Source organism: Panthera leo, chromosome B1, assembly GCF_018350215.1.
Source record: "Panthera leo isolate Ple1 chromosome B1, P.leo_Ple1_pat1.1, whole genome shotgun sequence".
Classification (NCBI taxonomy): Eukaryota; Metazoa; Chordata; class Mammalia; order Carnivora; family Felidae; genus Panthera; species Panthera leo.
The window spans coordinates 110,590,077-110,614,530 of NC_056682.1; the positions used below are offsets into that span (position 1 = coordinate 110,590,077).

At 36.1% G+C, this 24,454-nt stretch overlaps 1 protein-coding gene across 2 annotated transcripts in view; it reads left to right on the top strand.

The window, feature by feature from the left end:
• ZGRF1 (zinc finger GRF-type containing 1) overlaps window positions 1–24,163 on the top strand; it is a 91,269-nt gene extending 67,106 nt beyond the window's left edge. For both annotated transcript variants that reach the window (XM_042935663.1, XM_042935665.1), the window contains 10 exons: window positions 1,582–1,841; window positions 3,632–3,791; window positions 5,059–5,136; window positions 5,584–5,731; window positions 9,289–9,416; window positions 11,621–11,744; window positions 22,155–22,331; window positions 22,464–22,598; window positions 23,288–23,549; window positions 23,940–24,163. In XM_042935663.1, the coding sequence (XP_042791597.1) occupies window positions 1,582–1,841; window positions 3,632–3,791; window positions 5,059–5,136; window positions 5,584–5,731; window positions 9,289–9,416; window positions 11,621–11,744; window positions 22,155–22,331; window positions 22,464–22,598; window positions 23,288–23,549; window positions 23,940–24,085 (1,618 nt within the window). In that variant the 3' untranslated portion in view covers window positions 24,086–24,163. The remainder of the gene's footprint in view (window positions 1–1,581; window positions 1,842–3,631; window positions 3,792–5,058; window positions 5,137–5,583; window positions 5,732–9,288; window positions 9,417–11,620; window positions 11,745–22,154; window positions 22,332–22,463; window positions 22,599–23,287; window positions 23,550–23,939) is intronic.
• Window positions 24,164–24,454: the final 291 nt, after the last annotated feature.

Below are 24,454 nucleotides of genomic sequence, written 5' to 3' on the forward strand. Positions count from 1 at the left end.
TGCTAAGTGAAATTAGAGAAAGACAAATACTGTATGACTTCACTCAAAAGTGGAATTTAAGATCCAAAACAGATGAACATAAGGGAAGGGAAGCAAAAATAATATAAAAACAGGGAAGGGGGCAAAACATAAGAGACTCTTAAATACAGAGAACAGGGGCACCTGGGTGGCTCAGTTGGTTAAGCGTCCAACTTCATCTCAGGTCATGATATCACAGCTCAAAAGTTCAAGTCCCGTGTCAGGTTCTGTGCTGACAGCTCAGAGCCTGGAGCCTGGTTGGGATTCTGTGTCTCCCTCTCTAACTGCCCCTCTGCCGCTCATCCTCTGTCTCCCAAAAGTGAATAAACATTAAAAAAAAAATTTCTTTTAAATACAGAGAACAAGCTAAGAGTTGCTGGCAGGGTGTTGGGTCGGGGGATGGACTAAATGGGCAAGAGGCATTGAAGAGGGCACTTGTTGGGATGAGCACTGGGTGTTATATGTAGATAATGAATCACTGGATTCTACTCCTGAAATCATTATTTTACTATATGCTCACTAACTTGGATGTAAATTAAAAAGATAAACTAAACTAAAATAAAAAAGAATCCTTTTTATAGGTTTAATTCAGTATGTACCTTGATACTATTTTTTTTTATGTTTATTTTGAGGGAGAGGGAGCGTGCATGCACGAGCAAGGGAGGGGCAGAAACAGAGAGAGAGAGAGAGAGAGAGAGAGAGAGAATCCCAAGCAGACTCCATGCTGTCAGCGCAGAACCCTGTGTGGGGCTGGATCTCATGAACTGTGAGATCATGTCCTGAGCCGAAATCAAGGGTTGGACATTTAACCGACTGAGCCACCCAAGCGCCCTGTACTCGCTTTATTCTTGACATAAACTTAATTTCTCGAGTTTTAAAATACCCGCTTTTAAAATATTGGAAGTGATATTCTATTAAATTCACTACAATGGTAGAAAAAGTCTAGTTTCTAATTTGGAATGTTATCTGTCTTGTGGTGTTTCCTTTCTCTCAGTATAATGAAGTTCTAGGTAAAAAATAAAAATCCTTATGATCCCATTATGTTATTATCTATCTTTGTTATTTAATCTTTGAAATGAATTGATCCTTTATAAAAATAGAAATAAAACCAGTTTATTTATTATAGTTTTACTGAAATAGAGGCTGTATTAATTACCTAAGACAGCCTTGTATAATGGAACATGGGCTTTAAAGTCAGTACACCACTTATTATCTGTGTGCTTTTTGGGAAAAAAATTTAATATTTCTGTCTCTTATTTGGGCTAATTAACTACTTCTTAGTGTTGTTTTTAAGATCACATCAAATAATATGTAAAATGCTTAGCATAGTGCTGGCACATAGTTGGTACTCAAAATAGCATTAAAATGTTAGTTTTCTTCTCCTCTACCCTCCTTCAAAATGGGGTATATATATCCATTTGTGCCCTTAAAAAAATGTTCTCTATGATGCTTATGAATTATTTTATTAATAGGTTTTACTCACTATTATTAATAGTGTTTACTCACTATTTCAAAAACCCCTCATTTTCCTTTGATTTTTTTTTTTTGCTGCCTTTTTACTAGGTCTTCGTCAACTGCAGTTAGCAACAAGAGAGTCAGTAAGAGAAAATTTATCCCACCAGCCTTCTCAAGTATCAATACAAAATTTGAACTTCTCAGCCTAGAAGCAACATTGCAGTTAGCTAGTCAATTAATTCAGGCACACAAGTTAAATGAGGATCAAGCTACAGCCTTAATTCAGATAGCTCAAATGATGGCATCGCACGAAAATGCTGAAGTGAAGGAACTGCAAACACATACCCTCCCTATCACGATCATACATGGTAAGAAGCAAGAAAGAAAGCAGTTCTAATAAATATACGGTTATATGCACTTTTGTAACTCTGTCTGCTTGTAATTTCCTAATCACAGAAGATTCTAGAATGACTCTACATAGATTATTTTGAGTCTGAACCTACTTTAGTAAACTATTAGATGAGAGCAGAACTGACCATCCTGAAAGGGAGAATAGGCAGTGTATCTAATGAATGAGTAGCATTATATACTCATTATTCACAGTATCCAGACTTGATCTAGATATCTACGTGTTGCACTATCAGAGTGAACTTCAAGCCTCAGCAACAAAGCCTTTTGTTAATTCCTAGTGAGCTCACACTTTCATCCTCCCCCAGCAGCTATTCCAAATCTTTAATTTCTCCTGGCCCTTGCCCTACTCCCTCTAAAATTGATTCTGCCTTTAAAACAGGAAACGGAGTTTATAACAGAAATTCCTCTCAATAGCCTGCTCTCCCCCATTTTACCTAAGTTTGAACCTATTTTTACCTTTCTTGGTTCTGTCCCAGTAAAGGAGCTTTACTTCCCCCTCTTCAGAGCTAATAATTCTATCTGGATTCTGTCACCTTTTTAGCTCATTTCCTCAAACATCCACTCCAAAGCTATTTTGTGCTATTTTGAGGATTTATATCACATTCACCCTGTTGACCAAGCTAGATACCTGGGACTCATCCTTGATTATTCTTTCTCCTTAGATGAAGTGACTCTCTTAATCTTCCTCCTCCTCTCTGTTTATCTCCCCCCATCAGATTAGTCACTGAGATGTTTCACTTCTGGTTTCTACCTTTCTTTCCTATAAGTTTTCTCCTCTCCAGGTTACTTGGGTCCCCTCCATCCAAGCCGTCACTGTACCTCCTATATAGCCTGGTGGTGAAAAGGTAGGCTCTAGAGCTGGAATCCTGGATTTGTATCCTGGCGCTCTCATGTGTTAGCTGCATGACCTTAGCAGGTTACTTATCTCAGCTTTAATTTCCTACTCTGTAACATAAGTTGATAACAGCATCTTTCTCTTAGGGTTGTAGGACCACATGAGTGAACGCTGGTAAAGGGCGTAGAACAGTGTCTGACACGTGGGAGGCACTGAGGAAAGTTAGCATGTGTTATTGTTATGGTTATCTCACACCCCTTTCTAATTGCTCCACCTTTAGTTTTATCTTTCTTAATATTTTCACTCAAGTAGTTTTTACAAAATACAGTCTGCCTAAGTCAATTCTATTGCTTAAAATCCTTCAGTGACTTTCCCTGGTCTGCAAGACAAAATTTAAACTTTTTAGCCACACCAAGCAGAATTCTCGTGATTTATCCTCTTGCCTACTTTGTCGGCCTTGTCTCTTACCTATTTTGCTATAGGCTGTATAGAAATAGTTAACATCTGCATACTTTGCCATGCCTTTGCCTGGAATGACCCTTTCTTTAAGCAGTCTGGATATATTATGCTGGAAGACTTAGTTCTGCTACTTATTTTTAGGAAGCATTCCCATCTTTACCAAAGCAGAGAGGAATGTTCTTTCTTTGATACAATAACAGTGTTGCTTATCATATTATTTTATCATTGTTCCTTCACTTTGTTTTCCTGCATAGATTCATTAAATGTGGAGGCCTCTGGTTATCTATTTATCCCTTGTGCAAAGCACATAGTAGTCACTCAGTGAATGTTTTTTGAATAAATTAATTAAATGAAAGGGAGAGGGAAGCAGATGGATGAAATATTTCTTATACTTTCAAAAATTTATTTATGACATTGCCTTTATTCTATTTCCCCTTCCTTCAAAATAATTAGGTGTTTTTGGAGCAGGAAAGAGTTATTTGCTGGCAGTGGTGATTTTGTTTTTTGTACAGCTATTTGAAAAGAGTGAAGTTCCTACAGTTGGAAATGCAAGACCATGGAAACTTCTCATTTCTTCTTCCACTAATGTAGCTGTGGACAGAGTACTTCTTGGGTAGGTATGACTAGTGTATTGAAGTGTCTAATATTTTATTTTATTTTTTTTTACAGGTTTTATTTATTTAAGTAATCTCTACAACCAACGTGGAGCTCAAACTCCCAACGTGGGGCTCAAACTCATGACTCTGAGATCTAGAGTTGCACACTCCTCCACTTGAGCCAGCCACGTGCCCCTAATTAACCAATTTTTGATCCGTTAATTTTTTCCATATTTTTGCCATTATAAATAATATTGTGACAAAATCCTTAAATATAAATCCTTATCTCCATTTCTGATTCTTTCCTTAGGAAACAGTCCCAGGTCTAGAATAAAAGATATCAACCTTTTTTTCTTACTAAGTAAGCTCTGTGGCCAACGTGCCCAATGTTAGCTTAAACTCTCAACCCCGAGATAAAGAGTTGCATTCTTACCAACTGAGCCAGCCAGATGCCCCAAGATATAAACATTAAAAAAAATTTTTTTATGTTTGTTTGTTTATTATAAGTTTATGTATTTGTTTTGAGAGAGAGAGAGAGGTAGAGAGAGAGAATCCCAAGCAAGCTCCACTCTGGCAGTGCAGAGACTGACGTGGGGCTTGAACCTGTAAGCTGTGAGATCATAACTTGAGCCACAATCAAGAGTCAGAGGCTTAACTGACTGAACCACCCAGGCGCCCCAAGATACAAACATTTTTAAGCTCCCTAATATATTTTGCAAAATTGTCCTTCAGAAAGGGAGTGATGTATATATACAAATGATCATAGCCTTTAGAGGTAGACAGACTTGCCTAGGTTGAATCATGGCTGACTCCACTTTTTAGCTATGTGGCCTCAGCAAAATACCTCACTTTTTTTTTGGAGTCCTCATCTCTAAGATGAGATACTGTCGTGCAGAACTGTAATGAATATTAAATGAGATAATGTATGTAGAGATAAAGTATTTATTCCTAATAAATCCTGATGCTAAGTATATGGTAGCTATTGTTTTCCATATTATTATGTTGTTAGAGACAATTTTATATGTGATAAATACTAACATCAATATTTTATAAACATTTAATGAACCCTCAGTTGAATTTAAAAATTCTCTATAAAACGCCTTATATAAAAAAGACTTTTAGCTACATTGCATTTACTCTGAGTTTGGACATTTCAGATTGACTTCTATAACTATAAGATACACTATTACACAAAATTAATTTTAGTAACATAAATATTATATGAAACTTTGCTTTATATTCTTCTAAATAATCGGAATCTATTTTACCTTGTTTTCTTTAAAGGCTTCTCAGTCTTGGATTTGAAAAGTTCGTCAGAGTTGGGAGTGTTAGGAAGATTGCCAAACCAATTTTACCTTATAGGTGAGAACACTGAATTCCAGAAGTCACAGAGTGCTCAGAGAAGTACAATATTTTTTTTCAGTTTATTTATTTATTTTTGAGAGAGAGTGCACCCACGTACACACAAGCGGGGAGGGGCAGAGAGAGATTGGGATAAAGAAAATCCCAAGCAGACTCCACACTCAATGTGGAGCCCAGCACTGGGACTTGATCCCAACACTTTGAAATCATGACCTGAGCCGAAACCCAGAGTCTGTTGCTCAACTGACTGAGCCACGCAGGCGCCCCAAGAAGTATAATAATTTTATATAACTCTTACCTTAAATTTGGTTTTTGAAGAAGAATGGAAAAAGATTTATCTTTTTTTTTCTTTTTTATCTTTTTTAACTTAGAAAATCTGTATTTTATATTTTTATAATGTGAAAATGGGACAAAGAGGGATATTGTTTTATGTAATACTTTTTTTAGTTTGCATGCTAGCTCAGAAAATGAAAATGAGCAACTAAAAGAACTGAATGCACTAATGAAAGAAGACTTGACTCCTCTGGAAAAGATCTATGTCAGAAAAAGTATTGAGCAGCATAAATTGGGGACCAATAAAACCCTGCTGAAGCAGGTAAATTTGTTTCTTCATCTATACGTACTATTCAGATTTCTTTTTCTTGTTGACGGAGAATATTTCCTTTAAATAAAACAAATGACTGTGATAGTTTAGGTTCAAATAAGGTGTGTGTATGTCCATTTGGTGTGTGTTTTATCCTATCGGAAAACATTCTTCAAATTTGTGAACAGATCCAGCTTACCATGACTGAGTTATCTTTTCTCCTTTTCTGTATTTGCGTGTGTGTATTTAAAATATTTATTCATTATTTATTTATAATTTTGAGACAGAAAGAGCACATGTAGGGGAGGGGCAGAGAGAGATGGGGAGAGAGAGGATCCCAAACAAGCCCCGCACTGTCAGCACCGAGCCCAACGCAGGATTTGAACGTATGAAACTGTAAGATCATGACCTGAGCCGAAATCAAGAGTCAGACTCAACCAACCTAGCCACCCAGGTGCCCCTATTTGTATATCTTTTTATAAGCTTAAAGAGGAAAGAGAAAAGGTTTTTATTATTAATGCATTATTTTATAATTTTTATATAAGTTATATATAAGTATATTATTTATAATAATTATTTATTATTGAGAAAAACCTCCCCTTAAAGAGGAAACAGAAGATAGTTTTCTTGGCAAGTTAAGTGAAACTTGATTTTTTTCTAGGTGAAATTGGAGAGAAGGTCTGACCTGGGCAAAATATCAAGTGAAATTTGTCTTTAATGCTTTCCCTAGAAAGCCAAGCCTTTCAGGGTCTGTCTGTATCTGAGAATCTAGGAGTCTCAGATACTTGCTTCTAGGTATTGGAAGCCAAGACTGCACACATAGGATCCTAACCTGTAACAGGTAGCATCATCCCTTTTATCAACTTCTCATCCAGAGCACCTTCCTTCAGCTGGCAGCTGATGAGAAAGAAACCAATGAGTAGCTCCCACCAATGAAAGGAGAGCATGCAGAAAAGAAAGAGGAATGGAGGAAAAGGGGGTTGTTGGCTTTTTGGACCATGTGGACATTGGTCACTTTCTGCAAGAGATTTGGAAAAATCAGGGCACCTGGGCGGCTCAGTCAGTTGAGCGGCTGACTCTTGGTTTCAGCTCAGGTCATGATCTCACGGTTCATGAGTTCAAACCCCGCATCGGTCTCTGCACTGACAGTGTGGAGCCTGCTTGGGATTCTCTTTCTCTCCTTCTCCCTCCCCCACCCCTTCTCAAAATAAATAAACTTAAAAAAATTATATAAAAAGAAATTTGGAAAAATCAACATGCTTGGGTCCTGGTATTGCTTAGCTCTTTCCAAAAAATGCTGCTAAACAAACAAAATCTCAGTACTTTAAGACAACAGACTCATGACTGTAGAGGTCATTTGGCACGGCCCAGCTTGAGGCTGTGGTTCAGGTCTCTCATTCTGAGAACAGTTGCCTATGGCATGATGGCCTTCTCCTGACGGATGGCAGAAGCACAAAAAGGTGGGCAGGATCACACAAATACATTTAAAGCGTTTGTTCATATTATGTCTGCTAATACTCCATTTGCTTTAACAGGTCAGATGGCCAAGCCCAGCAGTAGTGGGACAGGGAAATACACTCCACCTATTTCTCTGGTGGGAAGCGCTGGAAAGCCACATGGCAAAGGGTGCGGATGTGTAATACTCTCACAAGGAGGGAGGAGGGAATTGGAAATGATAACCAATCTGCAACAAGTTTTGCTTACAGAAGTCCTCAGAAGGCTTCAGACGAGCTTTCAAGTATTTTGAATTATAGAGTCAAACTCTACTTCCTTCTCTACTTAATCCAGAAGGGCTTAGTTTGACTGTGTTCAATCAATGCACATTAGTCATTTATGTAAATTATTTACCATTTTAGTCACTTATTCAACATAATATTGACATGTAAGAATAATTGTTAATGACTTCTTTGATAATTTTCTAAGTGAAAGCCCAGATAGCATAATCTGTTGCTCACTGGTAATATCTGTTCACAAATGAGAACTCTTTTAAAGGAAACATTTTTCTTAAAGTTTATTTAGCAAATTTCCAAGGTCAGAGCTAACACATTTCTAAAGTGGCATGTCTTTACAATAAAATTAATTTTAAAAAATGCTTCGTGGTTAACTATTTCCTAGATCAATAATAAAAATCTCTTCTGTGGTTAGAACCTCAGCAATACAAGGACAAATTAAAATATATAAATAATACAGTATTTTATTTTATTTTTCAATATAATTTATTGTCAAATTGGCTAACATACAGCATGTGAAGTGTGCTCTTGGTTTTTGGGGTAGATTCCCATGGTTCATCGCTGACATACAACCCCCAGTGCTCATCCCAACGAGTGCCCTCCTCAATAATAATATGATATTTTAAAGAAAACTTAGTTATTTAGGTTTTTGTATTTGATATTTATTTAACTAAAAAAACTGCTTCCTGGTTCACAACTTCAGGGTTCTCATTCTAAGGTTGTCTTATCAGATACAGTTCCCAGAAATTAAATGAGGAATGCCATTTGAGAGTGGTACCATGAGAATGTATAGTGCTACAGTGTGGTGTCCCCTGCTGGATCCTTTTGCAAGAGCTGAATATTTAAAAACTGTGGAGTTTCTAATATAAATGGGGCCTTGGGATTTTTGGTTTTGTTTTTAACAAGAGGAAAACCTAACTGACGAAGGGTTATTGTATGTGATAAATGTTATCTATTATTAAAGAAAATAAGGAGTTTATAATATTTCTTGTTTCACAGGGCCTATGGAGGCAGTGTTTAATTTGTAAAGCATATTTTTGTCAATCACATTTGTTGACAAAATTTTGGTCGGTTTGTGTGGACTGCCCTTGCTACCAAGAAGTAGAATTATACTTCAGATTGTTAAGAGAGGGAAAAAAATGTATATATGCTTGTGTGTATGTGTATCTATACACGTGTGTGTGTGTGTGTGTGTGTGTAGCTATTAGACCAGTAGTACAATGGCCACATGTAATTAGAAAATTCAGTCATTTTCCTCTTGTTTATATTTAGTTGCAGAGATTAAATATGAGCTTTTTTTTTTTTTTTTTTTTTTTACATCAGGCTTTTTGCCTTGAGAATAATGGTATTCTCTTATAAGATTCAAATATACTTACAGGCCACAAGGACACTAATTTACTGTTGTTTAGAGGTAGCCATCTTTACTTTCTTAAGTAAGTTAAAATCCTAGAGTGCAGTTCATTAGTGTGTTCAGTGCTCTTCGTGGAGCACTTTGGCCTGTGTTGATGATAACACATGTGGTGTTTATTTAGCTTCATCTAGAAGGATAAAATATGCATATCATCCTTAACGTTTTAAATCTTGACAGTGTAATAATCAAAATGTGTCTTTTATCCGTTCTTATTAAGGGGCTTGTGGCTTAAGTAGCCTCTATGCTGTGATTTCCATTCACTCTGTGGGAATGACAAAAATGTGGAAATAAAGTGACCTATGATTTCTGATTGCCAGTAATTACATTAGGACAGCTCGTTTCTGATTTTAGCCTACAAGTTCTTTGGTAAATACATTGTCTTATTTTTTAAAAATTTGTTAATTAATAATATTCTTATTGTAATAAAGGTGCGGGTAGTTGGAGTTACCTGTGCAGCCTGCCCATTCCCATGCATGAATGATCTTAAATTTCCTGTAGTTGTGCTGGATGAGTGTAGTCAAATAACTGAACCGGCCTCTCTCCTTCCCATTGCAAGGTAACCTAAAAAATTCCTTTCCAAAACACACTCAGATATCATAATATTTCAAATAATTTTGCACTTCAAACTCTTACCAAACTTTTTGAAAATTTTTAACAGTTTAGGTACTAAAGTGACTTTTTAAAAGAATGCAGAGGGGAACTTGAGAGGGGTTAATGTGTCAAAATTTTGTTAGATCACAGTTGAGACATTTGGATCACATAATTCTTTTTAAAGTTTTCGTTTTAATTCCAGGGAGTTAATATACAATGTTATATTAGTTTCAGGTATACAATATAGTGATTCATCAATTCTGTACATCATCTTGTGCTCATCACAAGTGCCCTCCTTAATCCCCATCATCTATTTCACCCCATTCCCCCCACCCACCTCCCCTCTTGCAACCATCTGTTCTCGATAGTTAAAGAGTTTGTTTCTTGGTTTATCTCTCTCTTATTTTTTTCCCTTTCTTGTTTATTTTTAAATTCCACATATGAGTGAAATGAGATGGTATTTGTCTTTTTTTGGTTGATTTGTTTCACTTAGCATTATACTCTCTCACTCCATCTGTGTCATTGCAAATGGCCAGATTTCATTCCTTTTTTATGGCTGAATGATATTCATTGTATGTATACACCACTTCTTTATCCATTCATCAGTGGATGGACACTTGGGCTGCTATTATATCTTGCTTATGGTAAATAATGCTGCTGTAAACATAAGAGTGCATGTATCCCTTTGAATTAGTATTTTTGTATCCTTTGGGTAAATACCTAGTAGTGCAATTGCTAGATCATAGGGTTGTTCTATTTTTAACTTTTTGAGGAACCCCTACAGTGTTTTCCATGGTGGCTGTACCAGTTTGCATTCCCACCAATAGTGCACAAGGGTTCCTTTTTCTCCACATCCTCGCCAACACCTGTTGTTTCTTTGGTTGTTGATTTTAGCCACTCTAACAGGTGTGAGGTGATATCTCCTTGTAGTTTTGATTTACATTTCCCTGATGATAGATCACATAATTTTTAAAGCCTTGATAACACTAGTGCTAGAATTTTACTAGGACCTTGCAGGTTTCTCACCTAAATTAGAGGTTCTTCTTTAGTCCTATTTTGAGAACCTAAGTCTACTGAAGAATGTTCTTCAGTTGCTTACTTTGATAAAGTTCCAGTGTTTAAGTTCTGAAAATAAAATTTATATTATGAAAGGATATAAACTCTGTACAGAAAAATAAGTTGAAAATGAAACTTTGTCCAATAAAATTTAGAAGACTATAAAATCTTCTAAGCTGTATCAGTTAATTGAAACATTGTGCTTTTAAAGCATCTCTAACTGAGGGATCCTGAAGGCAGTGGAAAGAGTGCTAGACTTGGACTCAGTAGGCCTGAGTTCTAATCCTTGTTCTATCCCCAGTTAATGAGGGAACGAGTACCTACTGTCATGATTTTCCCAGGACTTGGGAGGTCCCACATCATGGGAATTTTAGGTTAAACTGGGACAGTCCTAAGCAAACCAATATGAGTTGGTCACCCCACTCAGGAGCCAGGAATGGAGGAACAGTAAGGTCCTGCACAGAGGATAGAGGAGTAATAGGGCTAATCTATTTAACAATAGAAGCAATAATGCTAATATGAGTAACAAGAAATATTTCCTGTTATATGAAGCACCTGCTGTATACTAAACACATTATATACTGCACGAAGTCCTGATAACAGTTATGCAAAGTAGTAGCACATCCAGGTTACTGGTAAGAGTGCTGAAGCTTGGGGAAGTTAAATAACTTGTTGTGTCCATAGAATATAATGGAGTTGAGATTTAGATACAAGTTTTTCTACAAAAAATTGGACATTTTCCCACGATATCCTACCTCGATTTAAAAAGACATTTAGCCCCAGGAACCTAATTTATTTCATCTCTAAAGCAAGAGTTTAAGCCAAATGTTTTCTATGAAAGCCTCTAAGTTTATAGAATTTAAAAGTCATTGTTTCTCAAACGTGTTGTGCAAAATGCTAATTCCATGCAGAGGCAAGGGGACATTTAGTACGTTTTATGTAGGAAAAAATTGTAAGGGGTTTTCTACTGAGTAAGTTCAAAGCCTTTGAATACATTTATTAGCATTATTAAGCCTTGTTAGCTCCCAGAACTCTGGGAAAATAGTGCAGCAAATGATGTCAATGCATGCCTTCTCTTATTGCTTAGATTAATTTTTGGAATTCTGTTTTTAGGTTCGAGTGTGAAAAGCTGATTCTTGTTGGAGATCCCAAACAGCTTCCTCCTACTATTCAGGGTTCTGATGCAGCTCATGAAAATGGATTAGAACAAACTCTTTTTGATCGGCTCTGCTTAATGGTACTACTGTTCAATTCATGCAGAATTATTATTTATGGATTATATACTGTGTAGATAGATCGAAAATGAAAATATTAGAAGACTTAGTCCCTGCCCTAAAATAATTGTAACTGTTTAAAAAGTACCCCTCTTAAAGATAACTAGCACCTTGTAATTTAAGTACCCTTTTATATAATGAATCTTTTCCCCATGTACTACTTTAATAGTGGGTAGTAAATATATTGCTTTTGCTCTAAAATCTTAAAAAACTCTATAATGTCTTTATTATCCATGTCCCCTATTGTAGAGCTGTTGTAGAGTGCTGCTTCACATTTAAAAGAATTTTTAAATTAATTATTAATATACACATATATATTTTTTAACATTTACTAATTTTGAGAGAGGGATCCTGAGCAGGGGAGGAGCAGAGAGAGAGGGAGAGACAGAATCCCAAGAAGTCAGCACAGAGCCCAATGCAGGGCTCGAACTCAGTGAACCATGAGATCATGACCTGAGCCTAAATCAAGTCTGACACTTAACCGATGGAGCCACCCAGGCTCCCCTAATTATTAATATATCTTTTTTAAAATTTAATTTATTTATTTATGTATTTATTTTTACTTTACATCCAAGTTAGTTAGCATATAGTGTAACGATGATTTCAGGGGTAGATTCCTTAATGCCCCTTATCCATTTAGCCCATCCCCCCTCCCCCACCCTCTTCAGTAACCCTGTTTGTTCTCCATATTTAAGAGTCTCTTATGTTTTGTCCGCCTCCCTGCTTTTATATTAGTTTTGCTTCCCTTCCCTTGTGTTCATCTGTTCTGTGTCTTAAAGTCCTCATATGAGTGAAGTCATATGATATTTGTCTTTCTCTGACTGACTACTTTCGCTTAGCATAATACCCTCTAGTTCCATCCATGTAGCTGCTCATGGCAAGATTTCATTCTTTTTAATTGCCGGGTAATACTCCATTGTGTGTGTGTGTGTGTGTGTGTGTGTGTGTGTGTGTGTGTGTGTGTATGCCACATCTTCTTTATCCATTCATCCATCAATGGACATTTGGGCTCTTTCCATACTTTGGCTATTGTTGATAATGCTGCTGTAAACATTGGGGAGCATGTGCCCCTTCAAAACAGCATACCTGTATCCCTTGGATAAATATGCTTTGTCAAAGATTAGCTGGCCATATGTTTGTGGGTCCATTTCTGGGTTCTCTATTCTGTTCCATTGATCTGAGTGTCTGTTCTTGTGCCAGTACCATACTGTCTTGATGGTTACAGCTTTGTAATACAGCTTGAAGTCTGGAATTGTGATTCCTCCTGCTTTGGTTTTCTTTTTCCCGCATTGCTTTGGCTATCTGGGGTCTTTTCTGGTTCCATACAAATTTTAGGATTGTTTATTCTAGCTCTGTGAAGAATGCTGGCGTTATTTTTATAAGGATTGCATTGAATATATAGATTGCTTTGGGTAGTATTGACATTTTAACAATCTTTGTTCTTCCTATCCAGGAGCATGGAATCTTTTTCCATTTCTTTGTGTCTTCAATTTCTTTCATAAGCTTTCTGTAGTTTTCAGTGTATAGATTTTTCACCTCTTTGGTTAGATTTATTCCTAGGTATTTTATGGGTTTTGATGCAGTTGTAAATGGGATCGATTCCTTTATTTCTCTCTCTGTTGTTTCATTGTTGGTGTATAGGAATGCAACCAATTTCTGTGCATTGTTTTTATGTCCTGCAACTTTGCTGAATTCAAAATCAGTTCTAGCAGTTTTTTGGTGGAATCTTTTGGGTTTTCCATATAGAGTATCATGTCATCTGCAAAAAGTGTAAGTTTGACCTCATGGCCGATCTGGATGCCTTTATTTCTTTATGTTGTCTGATTGCTGAGGCTAAGACTTCCAATACTGTGTTGAATAACAGTGGTGGTAATATATCTTTAAATAGAGGTGACATTCACATAATGTAAAATTAACCGTTTTAAAAGTGGATAATTCAGTGGCATTTAATACGTTCACAGTACTGTGTAAACACGGGCTCTATTTGAAAACACTTCTATCACCCAAAAATAAAACCCCATACCCATTTAGCAGTTTCTCCATTCCCTCCTCTCTCCAGACCCTGGCAACCACCAGTCTGTTTTCAGTCTGTATAGTCGTATCTAGTCAGTATACTTTATGTCATACAATCTTACAACTTTCATATCATATACAACCCAGAATCTATACAACATGTGACCTTTTGTGCCTGGCTTATGTCACTTAGCACCGAGTTTTTGAGGTTCATCCACATTATAGCATATATCAATACTGTATTACATTAAAAAAAAATACATTCTTAATGGTACTGTAGTCATCTCCCTACTCATATCTAGAACTTTTTCATTATCCCAACAGAAACTTTGTACCCATTAAACAATAATTCCTCTTCTTTCCTGAGCACCTGGTAACCTCTATTCAGCTTTCTGCCTCTGTGAATTTGCCTCCTCTATGTGCTTCATATAAGTATAATCATATGATTTGTGTCCTTTTGTGTTTGGCTTATTTACTTGGCATAATCCATTCAGCGTGTGTCCATGTTGTAATATGTGTCAGAATTTCATTCCTTGTTAACACCAAATAATATTCCATTTTATGTAATACCACATTTCATATATCCACTCATCTGTGGATGGATATTTGGGTTGTTTCTGTCTTTCAGCTATTGTGAATAACAGTGCCATGAGCACTGGTATACAGATACCTATTCGAGTCTCTGCTTTCAGTTCTGTTGAGTATACATGCAGAAGTGCTACTACTGGGTCATATAATTTTATGGGGTTTTTTTTTGTAAATCCATTCTCTTTGTTTTTTAAGTTTTTATTTAAATTCCAGTTAGTTAACATACAGTGTAATATTAGTTTCAGGTGTACAGTGTAGTGATGCAACACTTCCATACAACACCTGATGCTCATCACAGTAAGTGCCCTTCTTAGTCCTGATCACCTGTTTAACCCATCCCCCACCTACTTCCCCTCTGGTAACCACATCAGTTTGTTTTCTGTAGTTAAGAGTCTGTTTCTTTCTTTTCTTTTCTTTTTTCTTTTTTTCTTTTTTTAATCTTTGTTCATTTTTGAGAGAGACAGAGTGCATGCAGTGATGGAGCAGAGAGAGAGGGAAACAGAATCCAAAGCAGACTCCAGGCTCTGAGCTATCAGCTCAGAGCCTGACATGGGGCTTGAACTCACGAACTGTGAGATCAGGACCTGAGCTGAAGTCAGACACTTAACTGACTGAGCCACCCAGGCGCCCCTTGACAGTTTCCTTTGATGAACAAAAGTTCTGTAATTTTGGTGAAATCCAGTTTATCTATTTTTTTTTCTTGTGTTGCTTGTGCTTTTGGGGTCATGTCCATGAAACCTCATCCAGTATCATACAAATTTTCCCGTGTTTTCTTCAAGAGTTTTATAGTTTTGGTCTTACATTTAACTTAAGATTCTTTGATCCATCTTGAGTTTATTTTTGTAAAGGTATAAGATATGGTCCAGTTTTTTTTCCCCCATGCATATATTCAGTTTTTCCAGCACCATTTGTCAAAAAAATCTGTCCTTTCCCCATTGAATGGTTTTGGCACCCTTGTCAAAAATCAGTTGACTATGTGCAGGTTTGTTTCTGGACCCTCTATTCTATTCCATTGGTCTATATTATTTAATTTTTTATGGCTGAATAATATTCCATTGTATGCATGTACCACAATTTGCTTATCTATTTATTATTACTATTGTTTTGATGCAATATTCAAAATCAAGCTATTTTTATAAGCAGAAGATTAAACTATTACGGCCGAAAGAATATAGAAAATCTACCAAAAGAAAAATTTTATCAGTGTTGCTAGCTTAAATTGCATTTAATGAGTTACTTTGCTGTTTGAACTTTCAATAATCTGTACTTTTTTTGAGAGAGAGAGAGGGTGTAACTGAGCAAAGGGCAGACAGAGAGAGAGAGGGAGAGGGAGAGAGAGAGAAGTGGGGCTCACCCAAAGCAGGGCTCATGCTCACCCAAAGTGGGGCTTGTGCTCATTTGAAGCAGGGTTTGTATTCATGAACCATGAGATCATGACCTGAACTGAAGTCAGATGCTTAACTTACTGAGCCCCCCAGACACCCAATAATCTACTTTCTTAACAGAGGAAGAGAAATGGAAATGAAGCTAAAAGAATGATTAAATCTCAAATAAATGTTTCTTCACCCTTAAGAGATAGTATTTCCTAAAAGATCCTTCTAATAAGAGATTTTAGATGGATGGATTGATTGCTTTGCTCTAAACGGTAGAGATATTAGTGCTCTCATGCTTTTCCCCCTTTTCTTATCCCTTCCCTTATTCCTATTTTTGTTAGTTACGTTATTATTCTTTTTGTTCTATAGTCATAATTTGTACGATTGTTTAGAGTCATTCTATATATTTTTTAATTTTTTAAAAAAATGTTTATTTTGAGAGAGAGAAAGAGCACGCATGCACGCGCGCACACACAGGTGTGCGCATGCATGTGGGGGAGGGGCAGAAAGAGAAGGAGAGAGAGAAAATCCCAAAAAGGCTCCACACTGTCAGCACAGAGCCCCGACCCAAGACTCGATCTCACAAACTATGAGATCATGACCTGAGCCACCCAGGTGACCCTAGAATTAGTTCTATATTTAGAAGTTTCAGTGATATTCATATGGGTGCCTTGGACTTCATCATCAATTTTTTTTTTCAAGAATGACTTATAGATACATACTTTCCTGAGTCCGTTTTGTTTCAAAATGTCCATTGCTTTTAAATGTAAAAGGCATCTTGGCTTATTGAATAGTTGCATCAAGTATTACTGTGAATTTTAGGGCCAGCCTGATTATTTTCCCCTTGTAATGATTTATTTTTTCTACCTAGATACAATAACTCTTTTTACAACCTTAAAGTTTATAAATTTGCCATAGTATATCTCAGTGTGGAGCTTTCTGTAAGTAATCGTTCTGTAATAAAAGTTCTCTCAAACTGGAGACTCTTGTTTCTTTGTTTCAGGAAAGGCTTCTGCTCTACCTGATGAATTCTCTACCAGTAGCTTAGTCTGTGCAGGATGCTGTAAGAAAACACCATAGACTGGGTGGCTTAACCAACAGACATTTATTTCTCACAGTTCTGGAGGCTGGGAAGGCCAAGATCAAGGTACCTTCAGATTTGGTTCCTGGTAAGAATGCTCTTCTTGGCACATGGTAGAAAGAGAAAAAAACTCTAGCCTCTTCCTCTTCTAATAAGGAAACTAATCTTATCATAAGGACCCCATCCTCATGACCTTATCTGAACCTAATTACCTTCCAAAGGCCTCGCCTCCAAATATCATCTCCGTGGGGTTTAGGGCTGCAACATAGGAACTGGGGTCAGAGACACATTTGGTCTAAAATACAAAGGCCCCTCAATTATTTTTATATTGGGTATCTTTATCTGTTTCCATTAATGTTACTTTAATTTTTTGTCTTCATTATCTGTGAAGGCTTTCTAATATGTCTGTTCCCCTTACATTGAGTTTGAAGTTGCATTGAGTTTTGAGTTAGGTTGTAGTGAGTTTTATGAAGAAATTCCATTTGTTCTTTGCTTCCTTTAGTTCTCTAATGATACTATTTTGAAAATTAGTTTGTTTTCTTAGGATTGAAATTTCCCTTTAATCTCATTATCTTTTTAAATCTCATTGTCTTTTCATCATCTCACTGTTGAGATTTTATTTCACTCAGTTACATTCTGATTATATTCTAAAGGTTGAGACTTGAGGAAAACTTTCTTCTGTTTCTTGGTTATATTTTGTCTGGGCTGCATTCTATACATAGTGTTTGCATTGTCTTTATCTTGTTAGTTTGAGGGGAAGCTGTAGTGTGTTAGCACAGTTGCCATTCCTGCTTGATCTCCTGATGTTCTTGCTTGGGTAGCTCTCAGATTCTGTATTTTCTTAGTACCCTGAAAATAGGGTGTGGGGAGTGGGGTAGGTGTGGGACTGGAATAGAACTGAATTAAGAATGTGTACTATCTTGGGGCACCTGGGTGGCTCATTCGGTTGAGTGTCCGACTTTGGCTCAGGTCGTGATCTCACGGTTCATGGGTTCGAACCCTGCGTGGGGCTCTATGCTGACAGCTTGGAGCCTGGAGCTGCTTCGGATTCTGTGTGTCTCTCTCTCTGCCCCTCCCCCGTTTGTTCATTCCCTCTCTCTCTCTCTTTCTCTCTCTCAAAAATAAGTAAAAAAAAAAAAAAAAAAAAAAAAAGTTAAGAACGTGTACTGCCTTTTTTTGCTTACATGGGCTCTCTCAATTCTAAGGTTTTATTAAATATCCAGTATCAGGATTCATTCCACATAGTTGGAGGTATTGTCCCTTTCCCAGACAAGGAATATTCTTGGACTTCAGGTGTCCCCCCAGTTTGATGTTTCACCCTCAGAGCCTTCACTTCACTAAAAACTAACTGCTCAGATCACTTTCCCTCTTTCATTACTATTCTTAGGAGCAATTTCTATGTTATGACTTCTAGAGAAGTTAGGAATCTCACCATACAGATGGTCCTTGACTTACAATATTTGGGCTTAACAATTTCAACTGTATGATGGTGTGAAAGTGATACACATTTAATAGAAACTATCCTTTGAATCTTGAATTTTGATCTTTTCCCAGGCTAACAATATGATGTAAGATCCTCTCTCATGATGCTGGGCAGTGCAGCGAGCCACAGCTCCCAGTCAGCCACATGGTCATGAGTGTAAACAACCTATACACTTACAGCCATTCTGTTTTTTACTCTCAGTATCGTGTTAAATAAATTACATGAAATATTCAATATTTCATTATAAATTAGGCTTTGTGTTAGATGATTTAACCCAATTGCTAGCTAATGTAAGTATTCTGAGCATGTTTAAGGTAGAATAGGCTAAGCTATGATGTTCCATAGGGTAAGTGTATTAAATGCATTTTCACTTCCATTTGCAACTTATGATGAGTTCATCAGGATGTAATGCCATCATAAGTCAAGAAAGATCTATACTGCATTTCTCCCTTCTGCTTTATTTTTTTTTTTAATTTTTTTTAACGTTTATTTTTATTTCTGAGACAGAGAGAGACAGAGCATGAACAGGGAAGGGGCAGAGAGAGGGAGACACAGAATCTGAAACAGGCTCCAGGCTCTGAGCTGTCAGCACAGAGCCTGACGCAGGGCTTGAACTCACGGACCGCGAAATCATGACCTGAGCCGAAGTCGGCCATTAACCGACTGAGCCACCCAGGCGCCCCTCTCCCTTCTGCTTTAGAATGCTGTTTCTTGATAAGCACTTTATAAATTTTATGGCATTGAGTTGTCTCTAAACCTTTCTTTGGTGCGTGGCTACTGAATTTTTCCTTTGCTATTGTTTTTAATATTTTGTTGTAGATGTTTCTTTAGATATTGGAGAATGGATTCTGCAAGGCAGTGTTATTCCACCTTTTTCAGAAGTTTCCCCTTACACTGAGTTTCAAGTTGTGTTGTTTTGAGTTTAGTTGTACTCAATTTTGTGAAGACTCAAGCTTTCAATTATCTTGAGTTATTAATTGTAACTGAATTGAATTGCACAACTTTCTACCCCTTCCATGATAAGTCCGTGTTCAGATTCTTTTGAATCATACCTTTCCATTGGCTTTTTAAAAATCTTAATTTAAAAAATTATTTAGATTCTGAAAACATTTTTAAATGGGTAACCTAGTCACATGATTCAAAATGCAAATTCTAAGGGAACCACAAAGTAGAGTGAAGACTTTTACTCCTGTCCCCCAACCACTCAGTTTCTCTCCCCCAAATCACTGTCATCTTTTTCTTGTATTCTTCTAGTGATAATTTATGCCATCATAAGCAAATACATAAAATATTTCCCCCCTCTTTTACAAATGCTACCATACAATGCATGCCGTTATGCTCTTTGCTCTTTCACTTATCTGTTGTCGATGATTTTTAAAACAGGAAGTAGATTATTGAGGGAATTTTAAAAGGGCAAATAAAGATAGACTGAAAAGTGGATTTATTTGTAGAATATAATGGAATTGAATTTACGAAATGGAATATATAAAACATTCAAGGTGAATGAACTTGATCCATATAGATCATTCTCATAAACATAGTAGATGTTGAAAGAAGCAAGGTACAAAGAGATACATAGTATAAAATACAATTTATGTGAATTTCAAAAACACAGCAAATAATGTGTATTATTCATACATACATGCCCATGTAGGAAACATATAAAGCTTGCATGGGAATGCCATAAAACACAGTTAGTATTGGAGCTGTTTCTAGAGAAGGTGGTAGAGGAAATAGATGAGCATGGGGGTGGGTGGGGGGGGCATAGCTATCTATGCCACATTTCATGTTTTAACAAAAAGGAAATCTGAAGCAAGATGACTCAATACTAATGTCAGATTTGTGTGGTACATACATGAGTATTATATTTTTTTGCTTTTCTGTATATTTGAACTAGTTTAGAATTAATTAAAAGAAACAAAAATAATATCTATTATTCATTATAGAAAATGTGGAAACTACAGAAAACTAAAAGGTTAAAAAAAATCTATAATAACCTCACTGCCCCCAAGAGAAAATCCTTTGTAATATTTTGGTATCATTCCTTCCAGCTTTTATCCTAGGGGTGTCTGCATATATCAAATATATACACTGTAAGAATACATATATTTGATATATGTGCACACAATGGAATATCATTCAGCCATAAAAAAAGAGGGAAGTCTTGCCACTTACAACAACATGGATATACCTTGAGAGCATTGTGCTAAGTGAAATAAATCAGAAAGAGACAAATACTGTATGTTACCACTTACCTGTAGAATCTAAAAAAAAGCTGACCTCATAGAAACAAAGAGTAGAATGGTGGTTACCATGAGCTAGGAGGTAGAAAAGTAGGAAGAGGGAGATGTTGGTCAAAGGGCATAAATTTCCAGTTATAAGATGAGTAAGTTCTGGGGATCTAATTAACAGCATGGTGATTATAGTTAATAGTATCATATACTTGAAAATTGCTAAGAGAGTAGATGTTGCATGTTCTCACTATTAAAAAAGAAATGTAATTACCTAATTATGTGATGTGATAGAGGTGTTACCTAATGCTATGGTGGTAGTCAATTTGCAATATATGAATATCAAATCAATTCATGGTTCACCTTCAGCTTATACAATTGTGTTATACTTACACAATTATGTTATATGTCAATTATATCGCAATAAATCTGTAAAAATATGTATGTATTTTTACGTAGTTGAAACCATACCATGTAGTTACTCTCCTGGCTTTTTTAAACTTTGCATTATAATAAACCATTTCCCTGTGTTATTACTAGCTTTGTAATCATCACTGTTGTCACAAATATTTTAATCACTAAATATTATGTGAATATACCATAATTTAATCATTTTTCTAACATTGTTTCTAGTACTAAATAATGGTCCTTTGAATAAAAAAAAAATCATTTGAGAATTTTTGTACTTTGAGCATATTTTGTATTTTTGGCGGAGGTTTTCACATGCCCACTGACTTAGACTCATCCGCAAACTTATGCCCTAAATAATACAAGGACTGTTTTTTTCCTTACTGTTTTTCTTCCATAAAAGATACCTTGTCTGTGTGATCATTAATCCTGCCTTTAACTATGCATTATTATTATTAGAGTACCTTGTAGTTATTCAAAATGTTCCAATAGTGCTCCAGAACATTTTGCAAACACAGAGCATGCTCTACAAGAGCTCTAACTTGGATGGAATGTGGATTTTATGATGCACTAACAAGATTGAAGATTCAAAATAAAAGATGGCTTGTGCCCAAGGAGGAAAATTAATGAGCTATCAACAACTCTTTCTAACATTTTTTTAAATTTTTAATGTTTATGTATTTTTGAGAGAGAGACAGAGAGAGAGAGCACGCGCGCAAGCGGGGGAGGGACAGAAAGAGGGAGACACAGAATCCAAAGCAGGCTCCAGGCTCCGAGCTGTCAGCACAGAGCACGATGCAGAGCTCAAACCCACAAACCATGAGATTATGACCTGAGCTGAAGTCAGACACTTAACCGGCTGAGCCACCCAGGTGCCCCTCAAATATATATTTTTTAAAGAGTCCTTTTCAATTTAGTGCCACATACATTATGAAACCACCTAATGTTAGTCACCAAACTTATTAGATAAGTCTAATATTTGACATGCTTTATAATTTTGTGGTGTAAATAATAGGTTACCATGAAGATATTTTTAGTAATTAAAAATTGTTATTTATAGTCTATTTGATCATAGTTGTAATTCATTTACTAAGAGCACAGTATGTTGATATTTTTAAATTTTTAAATACTAATCTTTTTTTTTCCCCTAAGGAAAAAAATGCTTTAATTTTTTTTTCTTCATTTAAATTTCTTAGGGTCATAAGCCAGTTCTGTTGAGAACCCAATACCGTTGTCACCCTGCAATCAGTGCTATCTCTAATGATCTGTTTTATGAAGGAAACCTCATGAATGGCATTTCAGAAACAGAGAGGAGCCCTTTATTGGAATGGCTCCCAACTCTGTGTTTCTATAACGTTAAAGGACTGGAGCAGGTAAATGACATTAATGAGAGTCAACATGGTTTAGTTTCCTGGTTTAATTTTATTGTTGTTGTTTATATGGTTTTCTTGGTCTTTCCACAGCCTTTCTGGGAAATATAATTTAGGCTCTGTTTCATATTCCAGATTGAAAGAGATAACAGCTTTCATAATGTGGCAGAAGCTGCTTTTACACTCAAGCTGATTCAATCACTGATTGTAAGTGGAATAGCAGGCTCAGTGATCGGGGTGATAACATTATACAAATCCCAGATGTACAAGGTTTGTATCGTATTATGACACTTAAATATTGTGACTTTTTGTTACAATATTTGATAGTTACATTTGAGTAGTAGTTGGGTTTGGTACTTAAAAAACTTTTGGGAGTTTAACATTTTTAAAAATTCTGATTTTTGTGTGGTCTGGCTTTTTTTCTGTATAATTAAATGTAAACCTAACAAGGTTTAATTAAATTCAGTTTACAGCTGTTAGGGCAAAAATGCAAATAAACAAATTAGAGGGAAGAAAATACAGTGTATGCTTTGTGTTTTGGGCCAGATGGGATTCAATCTTTGTTTTCCAAAATGTTCTTTCATTATTATTTCATTTTATTAATAAATCAAAAGTAGATAGCAGATATTAATGTACATGCAAACCAATTACTTCTAATTAGTTTTTACTTTTTTTAAAAAATATTTTTCATCTATTCTATCATTAATTTTCAACTCTGAATTAGTATATCTGGATGAATTCCCCAACAATAGATAAATCATCACTTTTGCTTTTGTTTCCTAATTTATATTGTCATGTAGTTATTTATGAATCATTTTAGAAACTACCAAATCTATGTGAATCATTAAAAAATGAAAATTATCCACTACTAGTTAAATAAAAATGGCTGCTGTGAATAGGTTCAGGGCTTAAGTTCTTCACGGTCTCTTCCCTGTGTGATCTCGTCTTTTCCTCCACAGCTTTGTCATTCACTCAATGCCGTGAACTTTGATCATCCTGATATTAAAGCCGTGCAGGTATCCACAGTAGATGCTTTTCAGGGAGCTGAAAAGGAGATTATTATTCTGTCCTGTGTAAGGACAAGACAAGTAGGATTTATTGATTCAGAAAAAAGAATGAATGTTGCATTGACCAGAGGAAGGAGGCATTTATTGATCGTGGGAAATTTAGCCTGTTTGCGGAAAAATCGACTCTGGGGACGTGTGATCCAACACTGTGAAGGTAAAATATAAAAATATCTTTAATTCGGGGCACCTGGGTGGCTCAGTCGGTTGAGCGTCCGACTTCGGCTCGGGTCATGATCTCACGGTTCGTGAGTTCGAGCCCCGCGTCAGGCTCTGTGCTGACAGCTCAGAGCCTGGAGCCTGTTTCAGATTCTGTGTCTCCCTCTCTCTCTGTGCCACAATCCCCCCCGCCCCCGCCCGCTCATGCTCTCTCTGTCAAAAATTAAAAAAAAAAAATTAAAAAAAAAAATATCTTTAATTCAAGTGTTTTGAATTAAAAATGCCTCTTGAGTTAGTGCTTGGAGTGGTTCAGGTAGGACTAGCTCTGACTTTGCCACTGTGTGAGATGACTGAAATATCGTCGTCTCACGTTTTATCTCTTTTTTAGGAAGGGAAGATGGATTACAACATGCAAGCCAATGTGAACCACAGCTGAATCGTCTTCTTAAAGATTATTCTGAAAAACAAGCAGAAGAGAAACAGAAGAAAAAGAGTGAAAAAGATAAATCTCATTCACAAAAAGTCATGGCATAGATAATTTGTATTTATATGAATTCAAATTCATTTTACACTATATATTTTTTATACTTTTACTACCCCAAAGTGTTGTTACTGATAAAAAATTTATAATATTTATATAATAAATTAACTCCAAATAAAAATTTGTTCTTCAAAAAATATACATACTTATATTAAGATAGGCAGATGTTGAACGTAATATAAAATCTTACTAATAAAAATACACTTTTTTCTAAAAATTATTTCTGTTTGCTAAAGGAATAAATTTTACAAAGGGTATGGAAAAGCCTTCCTGGGGAATACCAATGTTACTTCAAAAATAAGTAAATATCTCAAAAACTCATCTATTAGAACATGGCTACAAAGTTGTATCAATACACCCCT